This window comes from Protopterus annectens, chromosome 14.part0 (genome assembly GCF_019279795.1).
Source record: "Protopterus annectens isolate FY-2018-M chromosome 14.part0, PAN1.0, whole genome shotgun sequence".
In the NCBI taxonomy this organism is placed as follows: domain Eukaryota; kingdom Metazoa; phylum Chordata; order Ceratodontiformes; family Protopteridae; genus Protopterus; species Protopterus annectens.
The window spans coordinates 432,194,607-432,218,151 of NC_056748.1; the positions used below are offsets into that span (position 1 = coordinate 432,194,607).

The 23,545-nt window shown below is 42.0% G+C and overlaps 1 protein-coding gene across 1 annotated transcript in view; it reads left to right on the forward strand.

The window, feature by feature from the left end:
- SEC24C (SEC24 homolog C, COPII coat complex component) overlaps positions 1 to 23,545 on the forward strand; it is a 2,546,747-nt gene that overhangs the window by 2,120,898 nt on the left and 402,304 nt on the right. Inside the window, exon 20 of the mRNA XM_044055565.1 lies at positions 10,100 to 10,218. Within this exon, the coding sequence (XP_043911500.1) occupies positions 10,100 to 10,218 (119 nt within the window). The remainder of the gene's footprint in view (positions 1 to 10,099; positions 10,219 to 23,545) is intronic.

Genomic DNA, 23,545 nt, shown 5'->3' on the forward strand with positions numbered 1-23,545 from the left:
CCACTCTGCAGGTTAGCCATGGTCCAGTGGAACACGACCTTGAGCAACCAAGTGCATCTACAAGCTCAATTCCTGCCAGGCAAACAAAATTCACTGGCAGACGACTTAAGCAGAAATCTCCTAGACCCACACGAATGGAAATTGAAGCCCAGCACCTTCAACCTCTTCTGCACCAGAGGTGGACCTCTTTGCCTCCCCCGAGAACCACCAGTTGAGCAAATATTGCACCAGGAACCCTCACAGCAGGGCCTGGAAGGTGGATGCCCTATCCTTTCTATGGGAAAACCTTCATATTTATGCCTTCCCCCCCCCTCTGCCCCTTCTTTCAAGAGTATTACTCAAGATAAAACAGGACAGGCCAAGGGCAATTCATATTGCCCCAGACTGGCCACGCCAGCACTGGTACCCACTCTTATGCAGCCTGACAACAGTGCTACCCTGGCACCTTCACCAGTCTCCCACCCTGCTGTCTCAACAGGAGGGACACATTTTGCATCCACAATTGCAAACCATAAACCTTGCACTTGGCTTATCCTTTGAATACCCCATCAGCAACCCTCAGCAAACAGGTGCTGGACGTAATTCTTGAAGCCAGAAGGCCTAGTACTAGGAAATCCTATGCTGAAAAGTGGAAAAGATATTTTTCTTGGAGTCAGTCTCAAGGGAAGGACACAGCAGTGCCCTCCTTACTTCTAATCCTGAATTACCTAGCAGAGCTACTGCACAGAGGCCTATCCTTCTCCTCCATTAAGATTCATGCCTTTGCCATCTCAGCTCATTATAATATTGAGCCACCTCTTTTTTCTCACCCTCTCATCAAACAGTTCCCGAGAGGGGCTACCAACTTAATGCCCCCTAGGAGACCACCCACCCATGCCTGGGACCGTAACTTTGTACTGGAAAAGCTCACGCTTCCCCCTTTTGAACCTACTGCCTCAGCAGAGTTAAAATTCCTATCTTGGAAAACAGCCTTGCTTTTAGCCATAACTTCAGTAAGAAGAGTGTCTGAGTTACAGGCACTAATGGCTGTGGAACCCTTCATTATTTTCCATGCTGACAGGGTTTCCCTCAGGACTAACCCTTCCTTTATGCCTAAGGTGGTGTCCAGTGTGGCTGTAAAGCAATCCATCCATTTGCCAACCTTCTTCCCTAATCTTCAGAATAAAGGGGAAAGGATCCTGCATTCCTTGGACGTGCACATACAACTCGGGTTCTACCTTGACAGCACTAAGCCTTTCAGAAAATCTGACAAGCTGCTAGTCTGCTTTGCTACAGGGGCAGAGAGCAAGGCCATTTCAAAACAAACCATTTCCAAATGGATAGCACACTGCATCCATTTCTGCTACAAGCGCCATGGAAACCTACCCCACAGGGGATCAGACCACATTCCACTAGGGCTACTTCCACCTCTGCAGCATTTCTCAGGGGAGTCCCTACCAGGGACAGTCTGGAAGCTGCAACCTGGAGTTCTGTACACATCTTCACCAAGCAGTACAACTTACCTATCTTTTCTAAATCCAGGGCTGGATTTGCTACATCAGTCTTGCAAGGCCTACTAGCCAGCCCTAACACCTCTTGTCTGCCTCCACCCTTCCTCAGCTTTGGGAATCAACCCAAGTATGATGACTGCAACAGTGAAACATGAAGAACATAGTACAGTTGTGTACACTTACCATAAATGTAGATGTTCGAGTGTATTCACTTTTGCAGTCCTGGTTTCCCTCCCTCCAGTCCCCTAGTTTTCTATATCTTTCTACCTCTCCTCTCTATGGCGATTCCTAATGGCATTGGTATTTACTTTTTACTGGTGGAGTATACCAGCTCCCTATTTGGGGGCTCCTGACATTTAGGGCAAGAAAAATTGATGTAATGGCGTCGGCTGCCTGTTTTATACCCCTGACGACCTGACGTCATGGAAGAAGCGTCAGCATCCAACGCAGAAATACTAAGACTCTGTTATTTGGGCTGACTGAGGGCTACCTGCAGGCAGATAACCAAGTGTGATGACTGCAACAGTGAATACACTCGAACATCTACATTTATGGTAGGTGTACACAACTGTACTTTCTTTGTCTTACCCTTTGTGATCCTGTGAAAGCACATTGCAGGTTGCATGATATCCTCATTTTCTATTCTTATTTGACTTGCTTTTCTTTGCAGTTTTTTTTTTTCCAAAGTGCTGGGATTTTGTCTCTTGGGTCAAAGATCTGCACAGGCTGGCATCCTTCCTGACACAGGATTGCTTTTCTGGGGTGCCTGCTGTACACCACTGTATAAAGAGCTTCTCTTCCACTGTGATAAAGTAGATTTATAGCTAGATCTGGTTCTGTGGTTTACCACTCAGTCTCAGGCCTTCTTTATTGTCTGCGTACTTCAAGATGTTGCCTTTTGATTTTCATCCTTGGTCTATTCTTTATCTTCCTCTGTGGTGGATCTTCTGCTTGAGATTCAAGTCAGGATGCATTTTCACTTTTTTAGTTGATCTACAGTAGGAGATCCCTCCTTTATGCTATTTCTGTCTGCTTGGGTAGGCCCTTTCCTTCCAGCCTTAGTTATTAGAATCCCTGTAAGTCCAGGAGAGACATTACTTGTTAGCAGTGTATGTGGCAGAGCTCCATTATTGTTTCTTGATTTGCACAAAACACGCTTGCTTAATTATTGTAGACTAACTGGCAGGCTCAAAGGCTAGTTGAACATTTAAATGTTTTTGTATAGTTCACTGTTCCAGTAATAACTCTGGAGAAGTTTTCCACAGAAGACCCAGTGGTCGTTCCAAAGTTCAACAACTTAGCACCCTTCTCCCTCTAGGTCAACAGCCTTACCATCTGGTTGTGTGGTATAAAAAGGACATTAGTCTGCAGCATTTTCAGCCCTTTGTTACTGCATTTCACTCAAGACTGATTAGGTAGTTCTAAAAACAGCATCAGTCTAGGCTTCCAGAGTTATCAAGTAAGTACTCCCTTGGGGAGCAATTCTTATCTTTTTTTGTATTTAGTTTGTATACTTGGTAGGATTAGCTCTTGGGTATCAGGGTTAGATGTTAAGATAGTGAGAAGTAGCAGATCTCCAACAGAGACTTCCACAAGTGTCTATTTTGCTTGAAGCTTGAGCACAAAGTCACAATTCTTTCTCTGTTGTGCAAGGTTTAACCAGAAGACCATCAAGAAGAGGGCAGAATCTTTCCTGGGTTACCTTAACCAGCAAAATGTGCATGCCTCATCTTAAGACTGGCATTGCTAAATCTACTATAGATGCCCCACTGAAAAAAATGGAAGCATGTGAAGAAGAGCCCTAAAGAAGACAAGTACCAAGAAGCCAACAACTTTCACTGAACTGCCCTCTAAGCTTGAGAGCATGGGGTACATTTGCATCTCTTCCAACCCTCCCGTTTACTTCAGCTGAGGTCAGTGGAAATGCCCCTTCAGAGTTAGTTGCATACATAGATGATAGCACACTCTTTTGAGCCAAATACCTTCAGCAATTGATTGATTTGGGTGGGGGTTCTTTCCATGGCACTTTGTTCTGATGCCCATTTTCTATCCTAGGTAGAAAGCAGTATTCCATTTGCCTTTGTTCAAATTGATGTCAGCAGTTCAAGAATGAAGGATGTTCTTCATCTCACATTGCTGCAGTCCTTACTTATGGGTAGTCCGCTGTCCTCGGTCGGCCCGAATACCAAAGTATTAGGCTGACGTCGGTCATGGCGCTCAGAACTGACATCAGAGCGTCACGGTATAAAAGCGCATGACCGACGTCATATCCTCAGTCTTTTTTGCCGCATGGTCCGATGCAGAAGCAGCGTTGCGAGTGCCGTTCGGCGTTCTGAAATTTTCGAATTCTGAGTTTCAGACCGAAACCAAGTTGGGCTAAGTACCCCGTTGGGGAATATTTTTGTTTTTTCTTGCCTCGGTTAATTCCGGATGTCAGAAAAAGTGAATAATTGTATTTCTTGTGGGAAACAGATACCGCATAGGGATTATCACTCTCTTTGCATTCCTTGTTTGGGACCGGACCACGACGTAGTCGGTGTCGTTTTGTGCTAGGTTTAATAAGCGCACTATAAAAAGAAGGTTAGATTGTGCTAGGTTAGTCTTTGGTAAGCGGTGTAATGATAATATGCCGTCGGATCCTCCGACGCCCGCTTCCACGAAGAAGCGCAAAGACAAATCCTTGAAACCTAGACAGATTGATTCGTCCGTTTCGGACGCCAGTCCTGCAGAAGCTACAGTAGAGCAGGGGGATCCGGCTGAAGTTTCTGTTGAGTCTCAGGGGGAAACTTTGATTTTGCAGGATGTGGCCTCCCAGGAGTCAGGTCAGGCTGAAGGGGCTTCTCAAGTTACTGTTCTCCCTTCTATGCCTAAGGTGGTTAGGCCTTCTGCTTCTATTACCAAGTCTTCTTCTAAGGGCAGGTCTGTTTTGCCTTCCTCTGGTGTCCCTCCAGGTACTTCTGGGTCTGTGCCTAAAAAGCACATGCTTAAAATGGCAGAAGATTTGATTACTTTAATTAGAGGTTCTATGCCCCCTCCTGATAAGAGGCCCAGGGTGGAGCCAGAGTTGGAAAGTTTGGATCAGGCCTCTGATGACTCAGAGTCTTCTGCTGAAGATATTCTAGATTTTCCACCTTATTCGGATTCTGATGCAGAGGATTCCACTCCTTCTGCTTCTCCTCCAGAGGATTTTTCATTTTCAGAAACTTTGCATTCCATGAGGGAGCATTTTAAGTGGGAAGGACAGGATTTCTCTGATTCAAGGAAGAGGCTTAGGGAATTCTTGTTTTTTCCACAGCATAGACCCTTGGCTATTCCTCCTGTTTTGGATGTTGTTCAAGATGTTTTCTCGGAGGCTTCCCTTAATCCAGATTCTTTGCCTCCTGCGCCAGTTAAACCGGACAGATATTACAGGGTGCCTGAGGCTCATAAATATCTGTATAAGAGTCCTAGAGCGGACCCAGAAACTATTAGTCAGGGGCCTAAGGGTGTTAGAGCCTCTGTTGTAAAGAATCTGGTTCCTCTAGATAAGGAAGCTAGAGCTTTGGATAGATGGGGTAAGAAGGTGTATACCTCTTCTACTTTAGCAATGAGGGCTTTAAATTGACAGTTTCATATGTTGAAGTATCAGAATTTCCTCCTTTCTCAGCTAAAATCTAAAGTGGATGCTTTGGCAGAGGGCATAGAGTGTAAATAATTACAGGATTTAGTACATGTCTCTGAACAGGTGGGTAAGCATTCTTTGCAGTGTGGTTTTGATGCTGTGCAGGCCTCTTCTAGGGTGGCTGCCACTGGTTCAGTTCTTCGCAGGCACGCCTGGCTTAAGGATCAGAATTTGTCCGAGCATGTTAAAACTAGAATTCTGGATGCCCCTTTACAGTTTGAAGTTTTGTTTGGTCCCCATGTGGAGTCGGTTTTGAAGAAAATGGAAGACAAGGCTAAGTCTATGCAGACTGTTAAGGATTTTTTGCAGGTGCAACCTCCAAAGTTTAGTAGAAATTGGCCTACTAAGGGGTGGACCTACCCTTCTTCTGATTCTCACTCTAGGGGTAGATCTAGACGTGGCAGGGGCAGAGCTCACAGTACTTTCAGGCCTAGAACTTGGACTTCGCCTGCACAATCTGCAGGTGAGGGCAGGGGCCAGTCCTTTCATAAACAGGCCCAATGACCTGCATTTTCAGCTGCCAGATTCTTCTTGCCTGGCAGCTCCTTTGGGAGGAAAGTTAGCACTCTTCAAGCAAAACTGGCTGTTAGTCACCCAGGACAAATGGGTATTGGACATTATAAACCGAGGCTACAAGTTTTATTTCCATACATTGCCTCCTTTCAAAGGCATGCCAGACGTTCCTCCTCGGCAAATGATAGAGGCTCACAAGCAGATTTCTTTACTTCTTCAAATGGGAGCTATTCAGCCAGTTCCTCTGTCAGAAGTGGGACTAGGATTTTATTCTCGCCTGTTTCTAGTACCAAAGAAAGGGAACACGTGGAGACCAATTTTGGATTTATCTATCCTCAACACTTATCTGGACATTCCAAAGTTCAAAATGCTGACGTTACAGCAGCTTTTACCTCTGTTGGGAAAAGATCACTGGATGGTAACTCTGGATCTCAAAGAGGCTTATCTTCATGTTCCTATCAGGCCCAGTTGCAGGAGGTACCTGCGTTTTCGGGCTGGAAATTTACATTATCAGTTCTCTGCATTGCCCTTTGGCTTATCTACTGCGCCCAGAGTGTTCACAAAGGTTCTGGCTCCAGTGATAGCCTTTTTCAGGTTGAGAAATACAGATTTATCTTTATTTGGACGATTGCCTGCTTATTGCACAACACAAGGACGAACTTCTTCATCATCTACAGTATGTGATGGCAGTGTTAAGATGCCTAGGGTATTCTGTGAACGAAACAAAGTCCAGTCTAGTACCCTCTCAGGACATGTGCTTTCTGGGTGTGAGACTGAATACAGCTTCCCAGATGGCTTTTTTGACCCCGGACAAACAAAGAAACCTGTCTCTTTATTTCCATCAAATGTCTCTACAGTCCAGGCTGACTGCAAGGACAGTCCTTCAAGCCTTGGGGTTCATGGCATCTTGTATTCTGGTGCTTCCCAATGCCAAACTGCATATGAGGAAGCTTCAATGGTATCTCAAAAATGTATGGACACAACACTGCCAAGACACTGTCATTCCAATAATACCTTGCATTCAGAAGGAATTTTTGTGGTGGGCTCAGGAATGTCACCTAAACAAGGGACTCTCTGTGACCCGACCAGAGGCGAGTCAGATTTTAACGACAGATGCCTTGGACAAGGCTTGGGGAGCACACCTCAATGGAAAATGGGTGCAAGACACGTGGCCTGTCAGACTTCAACATTTGCATATCAACTTGAAGGAGATGTTAGCAGTTCAATTTGCATTGATGGCTTTCAGGGATTTACTTCACCCAGGACAGGTGTTGATTCAAACAGACAACACTACTGTCATGTGGTACATCAACAAGCAAGGGGAACCCATTCTACCCTCTTTGCAGGCAAGCGATGATTTTGTGGGAGACTGCTCTCAGTTTACAACTCAATCTTCAGGCAAGGTTTCTACCAGGAGCACAGAACTCCTTAGCAGATGTGTTGAGCAGACAAATTGTGGATCCTCACGAGTGGAAACTGGATCCTCATGTGTTTCAAAAGTTGACAGTGTTATGGGGGACTCCAGACATAGATCTGTTCGCTTCTCCACTAAACTACCAGTTGCCAAGGTTTTGCACAAAAATGTTTCATCCCACAGCTTGGAAGGTGGATGCTCTATCATTCAGTTGGAGCAATCTTCACGTCTATGCCTTTCCACCTCTGCCTCTCATTCCCAAAGTACTCCTGAAGGCCAGAATAGACAAGCCATCCATGATTCTGATAGCGCCGGATTGGCCTCGACAGCACTGGTACCCATTACTGAGGAGTTTAGTACGGGAGCCTCCATGGCCTCTGCCTTTGATTCCGCATCTTTTGTCTCAGGAGGGTAATCACTTCCTCAATGTCAAGATTCAGTCTCTGCATCTCACAGCCTGGCATATTCTGTTTTAGACCCTGGAGGGTCTCAGCTTCCACAGCAAGTTTTGAATGTTATTTTGGAGGCCAGAAGGCCTAGTACAAGGAAAGTTTACCCAGATAAATGGAGGAGATTTTTTCTTTGGAGCAAAGCGAAGAAATTTGATGTTTCCAAGCCTGATTTAAGTGTTTCTCTTCAATATCTTACTGAGTTATTGGACAAGGGTTTGTCTTTCTCCTCGATAAAGGTTCATGCTGCAGCCATTTCTGCTCACTATGATTGTGACCCTCCTTTGTTTTCCCATCCTTTGTTTAAGCAATTTCTGAGAGGGCAAAGAACATAAGACCCCACGAGAGCTCCTACTCCTGCTTGGGATCTCAATTTTGTGTTGGAAAAACTTACTCTACAACCTTTTGAGCCTGCAGCTACTGCCGAGTTAAAGTATTTATCATGGAAGACTGCTTTTTTGTTGGCCATTACCTCTGCAAGAAGGGTTTCTGAATTACAGGCCCTTATGGCAGTGGAACCTTTCCTGATTTTTCATAAGGATAGGGTATCTTTGCGTACTAATCCTTCCTTTATGCCTAAAGTGGTTTCTAGTGTGGCCTTGAACCAAACTATTCATTTGCCTACTTTTTATGCAAACCCCAAAATAAAGGGAGAAGATTTTGCATACTTTGGACATTCACAGACAGTTACGTTATTATTTGAGCAGAACCAAGGGGTTCAGGCAGTCTCAGCAGTTGTTTGTTTCTTTTGCTTTGGGTTCTCAGGGAAACCTGTTTCAAAACAAACTATTTCTAAATGGATTGGGTTTTGTATTTCTTTCTGTTATTCCCATCATGGTAAGGAGGTTCCGCTGGAATCAGACCTCATTCCACTAGAGCTACTGCCACTTCTACTGCCTTTCTAAGAGGGGTAGCTACAAAGATATTTTGGAAGCAGCCACTTGGAGTTCAGTACATACTTTTTCCAAGCATTACCACCTTCCTCTTTATTCTAAGTCTAGGGCTGGATTTGCCTCTGCTATATTACAGGGCATTTTGGCAGCCCCTAATGCTTTATGATTTTGCCATCCTCCCTTTACCTCTGCTTTGGGATTCTACCCATAAGTAAGGACTGCAGCAATGTGAGATGAAGAACATAGTACAGTTTTGTACCTACCATAAATGTAGATGTTCGAAGATCCACATTGCTGCAGTCCAATTTACCCTCCCTCCTTCCCCTCTGTAGTTTGGCATGGTAATATGGTTTGGGTGATGGTTGTTGTTGGGCATGTTTTTGGGAGGTATCCTGTTTTTGGGCTGTGGCCTTTCTTTTTAGGGCCTTCTGACATCTGGGGCAAGAAAAGACTGAGGATATGACGTCGGTCATACGCTTTTATACCCTGACGCTCTGATGTCAGTTCTGAGCGCCATGACCGACGTCAGCCTAATACTTTGGTTTTCGGGCCGACCGAGGACAGCGGACTACCCATAAGTAAGGACTGCAGCAATGTGGATCTTTGAACATCTACATTTGTGGTAGGTACAAAACTGTACTTTTCTTGCACCTGCTCACATCCTGATGCTTCTAAGACAGTTCTTTCCTCTAAGAACAGAGCTGAGCAGTCCAGGCAAAAACAGATCTCTTCCAGTTTACAACAGTATGATGGGGGAGGGGTTAATCCCTTTGCCCCCATACGAGGTTCCTTGGCAGGATTTTTCTTAAAGATCCATCAGTTTTCCTTTGAGTAACAGTGTCAGGGATCCCTTCTCAAAAGATAAAAAGGAAATTCCTCCTCTTTCCTTGGAAAACTCCGACTCCTCCAGTTCTGAGAGGCATTATCTGGCCTGTGTTGACGGGCTGTCCTCCCTCTGAATGTGTGATTCTAACACTGAGAACACCCTGTCCTCTTCTCCACCAGATGATGTCCCCTTTGAGAAAGTCCTTAATAGAAGGATGGTTTTCTTCATATGGGAGGCTAAAGAGTCTTTCCAGACATATAAGATACAGAGGTCTTGTGGGCCTGCATGAACCTAAGCCCTTAGTTATTCTTCCAGTCATTGAAGTTTTGGTGTATACCTTTACAAACATATCCTTAAAGTCAGATTCCCAACCACCTTCTCCCTGGAAGCCAGATCATTTTTCACAAGGTTGGTGATTAAACAGTCTTAATTGGTGGGGGGAGGGACTGCTATGGTTCCACCTGTGATGCCCATGGATTCCAGCACTTAAAACCAATAATGCACTTTCTTGTGACAAGGAAACTAAAGCTATCAACAGATTTGGGAAGAACATCTGCACATCTTCTGCTGCAGCCTCCATGACCCTTGTTTGCCAAACTCACGTGCCTAATACCATAACATAGTTTTAAAGGTCCATCGTTATGGTGAGTACTGCAGGTTAACTGCTTTCCATAAGCTGAAGGCATGTGATAGATTTTTTATTTCATCTAAACAGTATGTGTAATTGCCAGATTTATTTATGACTCAAGAAGATTAAGCCATGGGTAATGCAGCTATTTTAGTACAAGTAAATTCTTTAATAGGTTGGTGTTTACTTGTCGCTAACTATACTTTGTTTTATATTTATTTTCAGCATTTCGTGGTGTTTTGAATAATGCAACAAAGACTGTCCGGGACACACTGATTAGCCAGTGTGCCCAGATCCTAGCCTGCTACAGAAAGAATTGTGCCAGCCCATCTTCAGCTGGCCAGGTAAGTGATGAGTCTTCATCCAGTTCTTTTATGAAGAAATGAACGTTTTTCTGAAGTTGTCTGCAATGTCATTCAGTCAGTCGAACAAACACTGGTCTTCATCTGCTAATCTTCCTGATTGAAACATGAGTAGAATGAGTGTCGTGTGAGAGCCTTCATCTCCTGAAACCTTCTCTTCTTACCTTAATTTACATGTGTTTACTCTCAAGGTCAGACATCTACAGTGCAGATGAAATTCTAACACCCCCCCAAAGCATCAGCAACCTTACATGCATCTGTTTTCCATTCAAGACACACCCCCATCTACACCCCAGCCAGCAGTTCCTTTTTGTAATTAAATCTGTAACCCATATCCCAAGTACCTACCACAGAGACAGATGACAAAATTTACTACTGCCTACCACATCTGGACAGTGGTCTGCTAGTCTGAGAAGAGAAACAAGTCATGCAAACTCTAATAAAACAGTCTCTTCTGTCAAATGAAAATAGATTTTTTTCCTTCAGCAGTTCATACATACAGGTCAGTATTTTAGATGTCAGACATTGGAATCCTTATGCTCACTGAAGCAGTAGATTCCATTGCAATGTAGTTTTGCCTCATTATCAAGAGCTGGGCTGTAGTTTTATCTGCTGTAAAAGTTGAGGTGGGAATGATGGAGAATACCAAACCATGCGTAAGTAGTGGTCAAGAATGCAATGTTGGTATACAAATACTGGTATAACACATTTATTGATTTTTTTTTTAAGCCACTTAAAATGTTACTAGAACAATGTTTCTTCATCATGCAAGTATGAAAATAAATGTCTATTATTACTGCCTGAGTGTAATCTTCAATGATTTACCAAAAATGTGAATTTTTTTTGGAAAAGGGCAAATGATACGAGGCAAAGTTGGAGATGCTAAAAATTAATAGAACAAATTTTGCATCATTATACATTTTTTTGCATGAAAAAGTATAATTTACAAAGGAATTAAAAAATATATGAGACAGCATTAGGGACCTTTTAATATAACAACAGGTTTTGCATCAACACATGTTTTCTGAACATGTATGAAGCTGTAATGTTTAACTGAGTGTAATACTCAGTGATTCAGTGGCGGCTGGTGACTTCAAATTAAAGGGGGGCTGCAGGAGACAGCTGAATGGGTGGGGGCAATGGGAAGGGGTGTGGCCAACTAGAAAGGGGTGGCGCTATGCTCAAACCCACAAAAACTGGGACTTTAATTAAATATGCTGCCCTGGCTGCCAAACCATCACTATGAGAGTCCAATCAAGACAAAATGAAGTGGAGAAGAAAAAAAAAAGATTTCAATGCATTGGCTATATGACAGCTTACTTAATATCTAGATGGAAACAAAAAGGTTGTGAGTCATGAAAAAATAAATTACTTTTTAAATACATTACTGGAATGCCAGTCATAATCAGGTATATATAAAAAAACAAGCAGCACTCAACTCAAGCCACTTGTCCTTGCACTGCAGTTCTAATTATAATTTATATTTAGTTTTATAAAAGTACCAAGTAACATGCTGAAAGTAGCAATACTCCCATTTGTAAAAATGTTTCTTATCCAAAAAAGACCTGCTGCCTGACAACAACTATCTACTTGTTTCATGGGGAAAACATGATCAAAGTAAAAAATGAACAGCAAGTAAGAAACAAGCTCAAGATAAATTGCTTAAAGAATTACTGCACAGGTTATGGACCACACATAATAGACTGGCATTCTGACGTTTACAGGTAAAGCCTGCAAAGATGACTGAAGTCTCCAACAAATGTAATGAGCTTCTGAAAATACTGTAATCCTGTCCTTTATTACAAATACTGTCATATGCATTTTAGTACTTAAGGCTTATACGCTATCCGGTTATGTAAATATTCTCTGCATGGCAGCAACAAAAAGGCCTTCAGTGTTGGTAATTCTTTAACAGTATGCTTATTAAAGCTTACTTGCATCTTACAATCTCAGACAAGCTTGTCTGATGGTCATTAAAGCATTGCTACTTAAACATAGAACAACAGGGCACTGCAACAGCATGCATTTTCTCAATAATAAGAAGCATAAATCAACAGTATAAAAATATGACAGAAAACCAGAATATTCTTCAAAATCAAGGACAGATGAAAAGCCACTGTAGTACTTGTGTCTACCGTGGATGGGGGGATACTCTGCACACTTACACTGCATAACTGCTCCTTGCCTTGCTTGGACACATTCAGAGTCACTAAGTGGGGGAGTGGGGAGCAACAAGTATGTCACAATTAAATGCGTCTGGCTGACGGTGATGGCCCTAATACATTTGTCATATCTCTAAACCTCAGAGCAAGAAATCTGGACAAAGCCATAAACAGATGTGGGACAAAGGCCCAAAAATAAGGACAATTTTTAAATATTGCTCTTATAAACTTAGGAAGGTAATAGTAGGTCTTGCATTAGTATGAATTTTCTGAAGGGTATGAAATTTGAAACTCAAAGGTCTGTCATTATTTTTTAACTTTAATCTTTAATGATTTGCCACTAATTTGTGAGAAAACCACAATTTTATGAAAAACAGACCAAAAATGTGATGCAGAAATATAAAATACCCACACAAATACAGCTGGGATCCTGTCAAAGAAGGGGCACTTTTAATATTAGTACTGTTAACTTGAGCAGCTGACAAAATAAGAGAACCTACATGCATTTATGAAATTAAAAGTAGTCTATAACTGGTCATTACAATTATTTATTAATTGTAAACCCTCCACATTTTCTTCCAAATTTGCCATTTTGCGGAGGGATTATTAGGGGGAGAGCAACATTTTGAGCCAAAATCAGGGACAGTTGAGAGGTTTGGATATACCTAATTCTACAAAGCGATTTATTTGAGCGTACCTCTCATCCTCTTAGCACACGAAATTTGGACAAGGCCAAATATATTGGGGAAACATATGAACAGTACTGAAAGTTGCTCTTGTATAAATATAGTCTGTTGAAAGAACAAAAGGTCTTGCTTTTAACATGCATTTTTCTGAAGAGTATGAAGTCTGAAACTCAATGTCTGTCATTATATAGTGACTTCATTCCTAAATGAGTTGCCAGAAAACCACAAATTTTATGAGGAACAAACCAAAAATAAGAAGCAAAAATTTATTCATTCTGCAAAAATCTGGACAGTTGAGGTATAGTTCAGCCGGAGCTGTCTTGGGTTTGCCGCCCTTCCCCTCCTCACAAAATCATGGTCGAATGGGGCCTCCCCCCTGCAGCTATTCCACTGTACCATGACTTGGCTATTTCACCACATTTACCATAAACACTGTAATGTGCATACTGCTTTACTTCTACAATGATTTGGATTTCATTTAAAAGTTTTATTTTACGTTTTACAACACAAACACTAATATAAATCTGCTAAACAAAGCAATGCAGTGTCACAATGAAAATAGACTTGACATTAAAACTTCTTTGTCCTTGAAACTCACATTCATTGAAACATCATTGAAATCCACATTCAAAGAAATTACATCTGGCCAGTAGCAGATAAAGATTAACTTTGTGCTGTTTTCAAATCATATGCCCCATGCACAGGAAACATACAAACATACGTGTTCTTTGATACACCTTCCTGACTGTATTAAATTATATTCCTTGTATAATACAGTACAGCTTTTAGAGGGCATTTTAAATTTATTGTTTTGAACATTTTTCCAGTAAACAATAAAACAAAATGCATGCACTAATGACAAAATCGCCCAGTTCAGAACATTTCCATCATAAAAGTCTACTCAAACTTCTACAATCCATCAGTATCAGTAAATATGCACAATCTCTGCAGAAGTAAAAGTCATCTAAATAATTCCACATTAAAGAGATCTGTAACTAATGAAGAGGTTGCTACTAGCAAATAACTTTATATTTCATTGATTCGCCTACAAATGAAGTGCCTGTTGCCGTTGAGGAATAAATTGCCTATGTTACAATAAAAAATAATAAGCTAGTAATATTGCAATAGGGAATGGATGGCAAACTGATAACTGGTTCATCTTTACTAGGTATGTCCACCAAAGAGGACATTCTCAGGACTGCAACTTCACACCCCCTGTAAAAGTACAACACAGTACAGTATCAGCAATGCATCTATATACTGTGGGAGTAGAACTCACAGCCTTTTGCATAAAAAGCAAGTACACTACCTGTTGTGCTATTAACAATACAGACTTAGCATAACCAGCATAACATTTCTCTTCAAGCTCTCAGCTCCTTGTAAATTCCACTTGACTCTCAACTGTATCTCCCAACTTTGAAGCACAAGAAATCTGGAAAAAGCCAAAATTTATTGGGGGTGAGCTGAAAAAGTAGGGACACATTTTAAACATTGCTTGTATAATCTTGGAAAGTTGCTAGAATAAAATGCTGTGTTACCACCATGCATTTCATTGCTAAGTCTTGAACCCCAGACCTTTCACACTACAGTCAGCGAAACACACCACTATGCTAAATCAGCTGTTTCTTGAATGAAAGGTAGACTGAAGCTTAAATGGCTATCATTTGGTGAATTCAGTTCTCACCATAACTCTCAACTTCTTAGCACAAAATACCAGTAATGGGGGAATACAGCTCCCTAAACTTATTCAGTGAATTCATTTCTCACTAAAGCTCTCAACCTCTCAGCACAAAAAACCTGGACAAAGCCAAAAATGGAGGAATACAGCCCCAAAATAGCGACACATTTCAAATATTAATGTTATAAATGGAACATTACTAGAATAAAAGGTTTTGTGTTGCCATGTACTTTCTGAAGAATATGAATTGAAGTCTGAAATTTAAAAGCCTGTCATTATTCAAAATCCATCAAACCAGAAATATGAGACAATAATTTCACAAGTGGTGGTGGGTAGGGAATTCAAGCTCTTGCTACCTGTTTGCAAGGTACAGGATTTGAGTGTAGCCACCAGGTATATTTCACTGGGGCATCACACACTTTCTGTGAATCTTGTAAGGAACTCCTTCATGGGAACCAATGCTGAAAAGCAGCCAAGACTACTTACAGTGAAATCCCATTAAATAAGAGATCAGTGTGACAGGCAGCAAACAGAACTGAGAAGCTGAATGGAATGTGTGAGAATGTACAAGTTCCCTTAAACACACACTAGATAATTAAAGTTGGACAGTACTGCACAAGGGTCAGAAGGACGTGTAAGGAGGGGTGAGTGCGGGTGGAGAGAAACTTGGTATACCACAAGAACACAGAGTGAAGAAGGTCAGATTGAGTCATTAGTAAAACAGGGTAAATACTGACACAACTGTGGCACTCAATATTACTGAGAAACCTTGAATCCACATTCTCTTCTGAAGTTGCTGATGTTCTGCTTAGTCCTTTGCCATTCAAGATCAAAACAACCACATCTAACAGAGGACGCTTCTAAGGGCACAAAAGAGTACTAATTATACTAGACAGCACTCTTTTAACAAGTAAATGCTTCAAGAAGTAAAAATAATCATTTCACAGACTAGCATTCCCCTTTTTAAACAGTACAGTAAACATTCTAGTATTTACAAACTGGTTAAATCAAGTACACTCAGCTTTTGTCAGTCCCCACCCGTTCCAGAAATTCATATCAAACACTTGAGCAGGTCAGTCACCATTCAGCAGTGATGATGCAATGAATGCACACTCTGTTATGAGAGCTTGTGTATTTGCAGGCATATCAATTGACAAACAGACAGAGGTACAAGCGCACACAAATATAAATACATCTCTGCACCCATATGCAAAACACACAGACAGACTGACAGACACACACATACACACACCTCTGCACCTATATGCAAAACACACAGACAGACACTTCTGTGTACCCAAATGCAAAACACACAGACACACACACAGATATATACATACATAAACACACACACACCCACACACACACACCCTACCTTTAAAAGAAGTTCGTCCTGCAAAATCCTTCATTTCTTCCTTCAAAAGACACACACACACCCCCTACCTTTCAAAGAAGTTCGTCCTACAAAATCCTTCAGTTCTGCCTTCAAAGACGCGCGCGCGCGCACACACACACACACACACACACACACACCTACCTTTCAAAGAAGTTCATCCTGCAAAATCCTTCATTTCTGCCTTCAAAGATGCAAGTCCTCAATTCTGCCTGTCCACTTCAAAGAAGCATGTCCTCAGCTCTCATAAAAGCCTGCGACAGCAAACTCCTCCCGCGAGAGCAGCCTCCTTCTACCCAGCCTGCCGACATTGCAGTCCGATCCCCTTCCCGTCTATTCAGTTGTAACTGCATAGACATCTGGGAATTTCTACTTTTGAATGCTGTCTTCCTAATCTGGACTGCTGGTGAGACAGTCTGGATTCTGTGAGCATGTTCCAGACTGGTTTACTAGCAGTCCAGATATTGGGAAATGTGAATGCGCATGCGCGATGTCCGGGACTCGTTTTTTTCCTTTTATATTTTTCTTTTTCATTTTTTTCTTTTATTTTCTGTTTTTACAGCTGGGGGGGGATGCAGTCCAATAGCACAAGCCACCCCTGCAGTGGTTTGCCAAAAAATCAGACATTTTACGAAGAATGTACCAGAATCAGGGTCATGCAGCAAAACTGGGCAGATGTAGAAGTTGTTAACATTAGCACCTAAGATGATTAGCATCAGCTAGTAATTTTGTTTTTTTTTTTAAACTTGCTTGCTAAGGTTTTGTCTGATGGTATTTTTAATAAAATAATGGATTATGATAAGGTTTGGAATGTTAAAGCAGCAGCATGCATCTGCAAAAAAAAAATACTACTATAAGAACATTTTAAACAGTAAGCAAACTCTACAGTAGACCAGTGTTCTCCATTGTCACCCTAAATGTTGTACTTTATTTCCCTCAAGTGTCTCCTGTAAATTAAACACAGTGTCTGGCCATATATATTTGTCTGAAACACATTGTCATCACCTTCATTGACATTATCATAAAAAAGGTATGAAAGTGTAGAATAAGTATTACCTTTCAGGAATGTACATGTTTTCCTTTGGCCATACAGAATCTTAAAAGTGACATTGACGTGATGGGTGGCTTTTGTCAGCAGTTGATTGTGGTGGGTGTTCAGAAGTTCACACTTTGTTGGAATACAGGGTTTAGCTGGCCAGTGCAATTGCGGGGTTTCAGTCTTTGTTGCTGGTAGTCTGAGTTTGTGAGTCTGTCTAGGTTGTTAGAGGTGAGGAGATGATCCATATTGATAAGCATGGGCTTCCTGCAGCTGTCATCTTCTGGTAGAAAATGTGAGCAGCTGCAGCTATATTTACTTTAGGGCCTCCTGTGCAGAAGCTCCCATACACATAAATTTCTGTGTCTAAGGAAATGAGCAGATGCAGGCACATGTACTTCATTCCATTTATGGGAAAACATTTTTTCTGACATTTTTTATTGTGGTGCTTTACTGGGGTTGCAGTATTCTTGCTTTGTACACCGTGGCATTGGCCTAGAGTGAAGCTCCCTGCTAAGGAAACTGCATTAGGATATACACTATAGGTGGAAGATGCATTTGTATAAAACAATGGGAGTTTAAAAATAGTGCTGTTAATGATTGATCTTTTTTTCTCAGAATGACAGCAGTCCTTTTTAGTTGGCAGCCAGTTATTGTAATTAGGTGTAAGTAAAACTTATCCATGCTGCAGGCCTGGAGTTGTCCATGCCTCCTGTTATGCATACTGAGTGACTTTGAGCAAGCCTCATTATATCCCTTCTTCCAGATAATCTGTCAAAACAGATCATCTCCAAACTGTTCACGTCCATTCTCTTTAATGTTCTGGAGTCTGTCTCATTTTCATGTGACTTACCCCTAAGATGTGCACTTGTTATTCCTTTACATTATTTTTGTCCATGAAGTCATTCATGTTTGTATTTTTCAGAATTAATGCTGTTATACCTGGAAAGTACTTGCATGCTGTACTTTTACCAAGACTCACACAGGAAGAGTGCAACTGTGCAGTCAATATGTAATCTGTTTTGCTTTTTTGAAAATGATCGTTTTTAGTGTTTAAGCCCCCCCAAGTTTCATACTAGAATAGCCATTCTCTTTGGTGTTGCATCATTTGGCCTTGTTCTGCTCTTGTTAACTAAAATGGACTAAGTTTAGCTTTGTCTGTAGTGAAAATAACCTGTGGTAGTATGTCAGTTGAAGTTATGCTCTGTATGGCTACTATTTTGTTGAATCTGCAGCTTAGCATGAAGGTGTAAAATTGTAAAATGTGCTTTCTGCTGAGTTTAGGGGATCCCTAATTTCCATTTGTTTAAGGGTAAAAACCTTTTTGTGTACCTTGTTCACTAAACACTATTCTTTCTTACTCTGATAGGTTCATATGAAACTATTGACGAGCCTAACCCAGTTTTCCAATTGCCCCAGAGCACTGCTTGGTTAAGTGACTTGCTGTCAGAATAGCATAGTAGGCAAATGGGTGTTAATCAAACCCTGGAATAAAGAAAGTGTCTCATTAATAGCTTATAGCCTTAATTCTCTGTGCTACCAGACCATAGTCTTTACCCACAGATTACAGATCCACATAATTTGCCGTAGTCAACATGACAATCATTATACTATGGCAGCACAAGTACTGTTTTCCCTGGGGTTTGAACCCAGGATCTTCTGCCTGTGAAGATATAGTGGCCACTGTACCACAGGAAAAAAAAATGTATGATTTGGCAACGATTTGAATCTAGATCCTTCAGACTACCATTCTGGCTGTTGTACCATTAAGTTACTGAAACATCTTCTGCTGTCACCAGTACTGCTTTTTGCAGAGCCCACTTGCAGTCAGATACAGTTGCATGCAGTACTCAGTGTAACACTGGATCTTTAAGGGAGGTTTTCTTAGGTTCTGCCTGTGTAAGAGCCAATGCCTGTCTCATCTTGCTGTTTTGCTTGCGTTATTTGGCACATGCACTTTGCCAAGGCAGTGCCACACATTGCCCACACCATCTTCTTTTCTTTTAGCAAATACTAGTAACTTTTTAAAACACTTAAGTTACCCCATTTTAAGTTGCAGCATAAATTTACATGTCAGTAGAAACGAAAATAAACCTTAGCAGTTTCTGTTATTGATGTCATACAGTATACATGTATATTTGTTTTTGAACAATGTTTGTTCATGCTAGCGTTACATAAGTTGCTCAGTTTCTGCTTCCCTTAATCCTAACTCCTCCACCTGAGAGTTATTCTGCACTTATTTGTCCCAAAGTTCCATTTTTTCAGTGAAATTTGCTCCTTCCCTTTTTAAAGATCCCACCTCCCATTATTTTCTCTCTTTTAACAGTATTCGGTACTTCATTTACTTCTGGTTTCGATTTTTATTTTCTTTTTCTAGCATTTGATTTTACCACTTCCAGTGTCATTAAACTTGATAAGGCCTTAGTATACCTTGGCACTTCAGATCCTGTATCCCGAGTCAAAATAATAGTTTTTCCCCCAATATTTATGTCAAGAGTACTTTGTAGTAATTTTTTTAAGTCTGACAACTTCCATTTCTTAGACATCATATCTCCCAACATTTATTGTATGCCTGAATAAAATCCTTTGATGTTTACTTAGGGGTATTAAAATACCCCACTGCAATCAGTTACCCGTGCAAGGGTATGTATGGTACACGCAACTGTAATCCAGCGGACCTGTAAGTTGTACTTCTAGCTTCAACTTGAATGCTAAGGTTTTCTTGACCACTATTGGCACAGTAACAAAAAAAAAAAAAAAACATTCACAGAGATCCTTCTGGAAGCTTAAATTGAAAGAAGGAAACCAGATGATTTAAACCTACAGAAGGATCTCTGTGAATGTGTATTATTTTTCGTTACTTTTTTACTCTGCTAATAGTGGTCAAGAATACCTTTAGTATTCAAGTTGAAGCTAGAAGTATAGCTTACAGGTCAGGTGGATTACAGTCATGTACCACTGTTGGTACCATCAAAGGTCTAAAAACCTTAGTCTCACCTTTATCAGCATTTTGTTAGCCCTGACAAGGGCATCAGGCTCCTTGTATGGATTTGCAGAGCCTAACAAGAACACCACACCACTACAGGTGACCTATTTGCAGCTTTTTATAAAATGCCTTTGTTTTCATTTTTTGTATTTTTTTTTCTAACCTCCTTAGATTGATTTTCATAGTTTTCATTGCAGTAGTTTATATGCTGTACTAATTGTCCTTTTAACATCACTTCTGTTCTAGACTCAACTGAAAACTCTACCAAATCTGGTCTTTCAATTAGTACTCCCCTAGTCTTTTGTGTTCGCCTATACTGTATGTAAAAAAATACTTGGGTATGGAAGGCCATCTCTAACCTGCAGTGCAAGGTGCTGCTTTACTTTTACCTCCTGAGTGATTTGCTCCCAGTACCTTGGTTATTTTAATTTCCACCATAAGCCCCACCCTCGCCGCAGGCATCGCTATTGGAAAATCTCTCTGTCCCAGAGCTGGTTTGGTTCTTATAAGTTCATAGGTGGGTACTAGGCTATTGGTCCAAGGGCCTAAGTAAGCTTAGCCAACAAGGTTCCCTGGCTTACACCACCCAAGAAAGTTAACTTCCTGTGCCCCTGTCAAGCAGAGCCACAGAAGTGATCCCCCGGGTGCATTTCCTCTTTCCCATCCACTCATCAAGATTTTTCTTGAAGAGTGCTAATGAGGAGCTTTGCTTGACATAGATGGGTAGCTTGTTCCACAGTGTAGGAAGTCTCTGGGACAGGAATCTATCCCTCCAGCATGTCCTGTTTATTGTGGTGACAAGGTTTGGGTCTCTAGAGCGTGTAGCTCGGAAGGATTGGGATTTCTTTAGATGTAGCATGTCCAACAGCTCTGGGTTTAACATAGCTTTATATTTTAGGCAGAGATCTCTTTGGAGTAGGTGATATGCTACAGAGTAAAGCTGGAGTTTTTTGAGACTGTCAGTGTAGGGCATCTGTTTGAGGCCAGTAATCCTTTTTGTGAGGTACTTCTGTGGCCTTTCCAGCTGCTGCAGATGTCTTGTGAGGTACATTCCAAAAGGGGCATTGTGCTCTATAATGGGTCTAATGAGCGCCGACTAGAAGGGAACAATGACCTCTTTTTTCCTGGATGAGAGCCCTTTTGTGATGAGGTTTGCCACATAGAAGTATTTCCTGATTACTATGGCAATGTGATTATCAAAGGAGAGACTACTGTCTACCTGGGTCCCAACATCTCTTATCACACATTCGGCATTAAGTAGACTGCCGTTTATGTGGTATTTCACGGGTACAGAGTTTTTACCAAAGGTGATGACAATGCATTTTTTGGGTTGAGCTTGAGGCTATGCCTCTGACACCAGGCATCTGTCTCAGTGAGGCCCTTCTGTAGGATGTCCACATAATTTGGAGACTCTACTATGGCTCCTAGTTTGCAGTCATCTGTGAACTTCGTTAGCCAGAGACCTTCTGTGCTAGCCTGTAATTCAGAGAAGTAGATACCAAACAGAAGCGGTCCCAGGATTAAACCCTGTGGTACTCCACCTGTCATTGGTTTGAAATCAGATTTGGAGTCTGCAACTTTTATAGTGTGGGTTCTGTCAGTGAGCCACTTGGCAGCCCATCTTGTGATGTAGGGATTTATACCTAGTTTAGTGAGTTTAGCTGTAATTCCAGAATGGGGGATGGTGTTGAAAGCCTTGGTGAGGTCAAGATAGGCTGTGTGAACCACCTTACCCTCGTCTACGGCTTTGGTGACTGCCTCAGAGAAGTCAGTCAGGCTCAGAAGGCATGATCTGCCTTTCACAAACCCGAACTGGGTGGGGTCCAGAGTTTGGAGGTTACCAAAGTCTTTGTTTGAGTTCCATAATGATACATTCAAAGGCCTTGCAGACCAGGCTCGTCAGGCTAATAGGGCAATAATTCCCAGGATCAGTGGTGGCTCCCCCTTTGTAGAGTGGGATAACTGTTGCTGTGCGCCATTCAGTGGGCACAAAGCCTGACGTGAGACTATGATTGAACATGGAGCTTAGATGGGGAGCCAGTTCGTTCTGAAGTTCGTGTAAAATACAGCCTGGGATGTTGTCCGGTACCATGGATGCTGTGATGTTCATCGTGTTTCACTGTTGCAGTCATTACACTTGAGTTATCCTGCTGGCAGGCTACCTGCAGTCGGCCTGAATTCCAAAGTCCTGGTCCGGCGTCGGTTGCTGTCGCCTCTTCCCTGACGTCAGTGCGCCAGGGGTATACAAGATGCAGCCGACGCCATTTTCTTCAGTCTTTCTTGCCGCCCGGTGCCCGAAGCAAAAGCAGTTCGCAAGTGCCGGTCGGCCGACTCCTGAGATTTTCGAAGTTGAATTTCAGATCCGAAGTCTTCAATAAAGCGAAGTACCCCGTTGGGGAAACCTTTTCTTGCTCCAGACCGATGTCAGTAAAAGTTAACAATTGTATTTCTTGTGGGAAGCAAATACCTCATAAGGATTTTCATTCTTACTGTATTCTTTGCCTAGGCCTGACCACGACGTTGCTAGTTGTCTGTTTTGTGCTAGATTCAACCAACGTACTGTTAAGCATCGGTTCGATTTTGCTTTACATTACTTTGGCCGAAGGTTTAACTATGTAATGCCTTCAGAACAACCGACGACCGGAGTCCATAAAAAGTGCAAGGACAAAGAAAAAGGCAGGCATCCGAGGTCCAAAACTGATGAAGCCTCTTCTAGGCCAGTCGCCGGTTTTCAGTGAGGCGCTTTCGCAGCCCCTGACACCCACTACCTCAGAGCCACAGGCAGCCTCTGACTCTCACGTGGAGACAGCTAGGCCTCTGGAAACTCAAGGTATTGGGCCTACGGAAACAATTCCCTCAGATGGGTCCGAAGCCGCTGAGCAGGCATCGGCTTCTGAGGGTGTTTTCAGACCTACACAGCTTGCTATCAAGACCACTTCAGCAGCCAAGGCAAAGTCTAAAACACCTTTAAAGACAAAGAAACAAGTACAGCATTCTCCTGGACAGTCATTCATGCCAAAGAAACAGATGCTGAAAATGGCCGAGGACCTAATTACTTTGATCAGGGCTAGGCAAGACACTGACTATGACTCCTCTGACCAGGTTTCTATTTCTTCTGATTCCTCTTCAGAACAGGGATATTCTCTTCCTCCCTATGAGGACTCTGATGCTGAAGAATCTATCCCTTCAGCCTCTCCTCCTGAGGACTACTCTTTTGGGGAAACCCTGCACACCATGAGGGAGCATTTCCATTGGGAGAGCCAGGATTATTCAAAATCCAAGAAAAGGCTCAGAGTCTTTCTTTTATTGCCTCAGCACAGGCCTCTTGCTATCCCTCCTGTACTAGATATTGTTGATGATGTATTTTC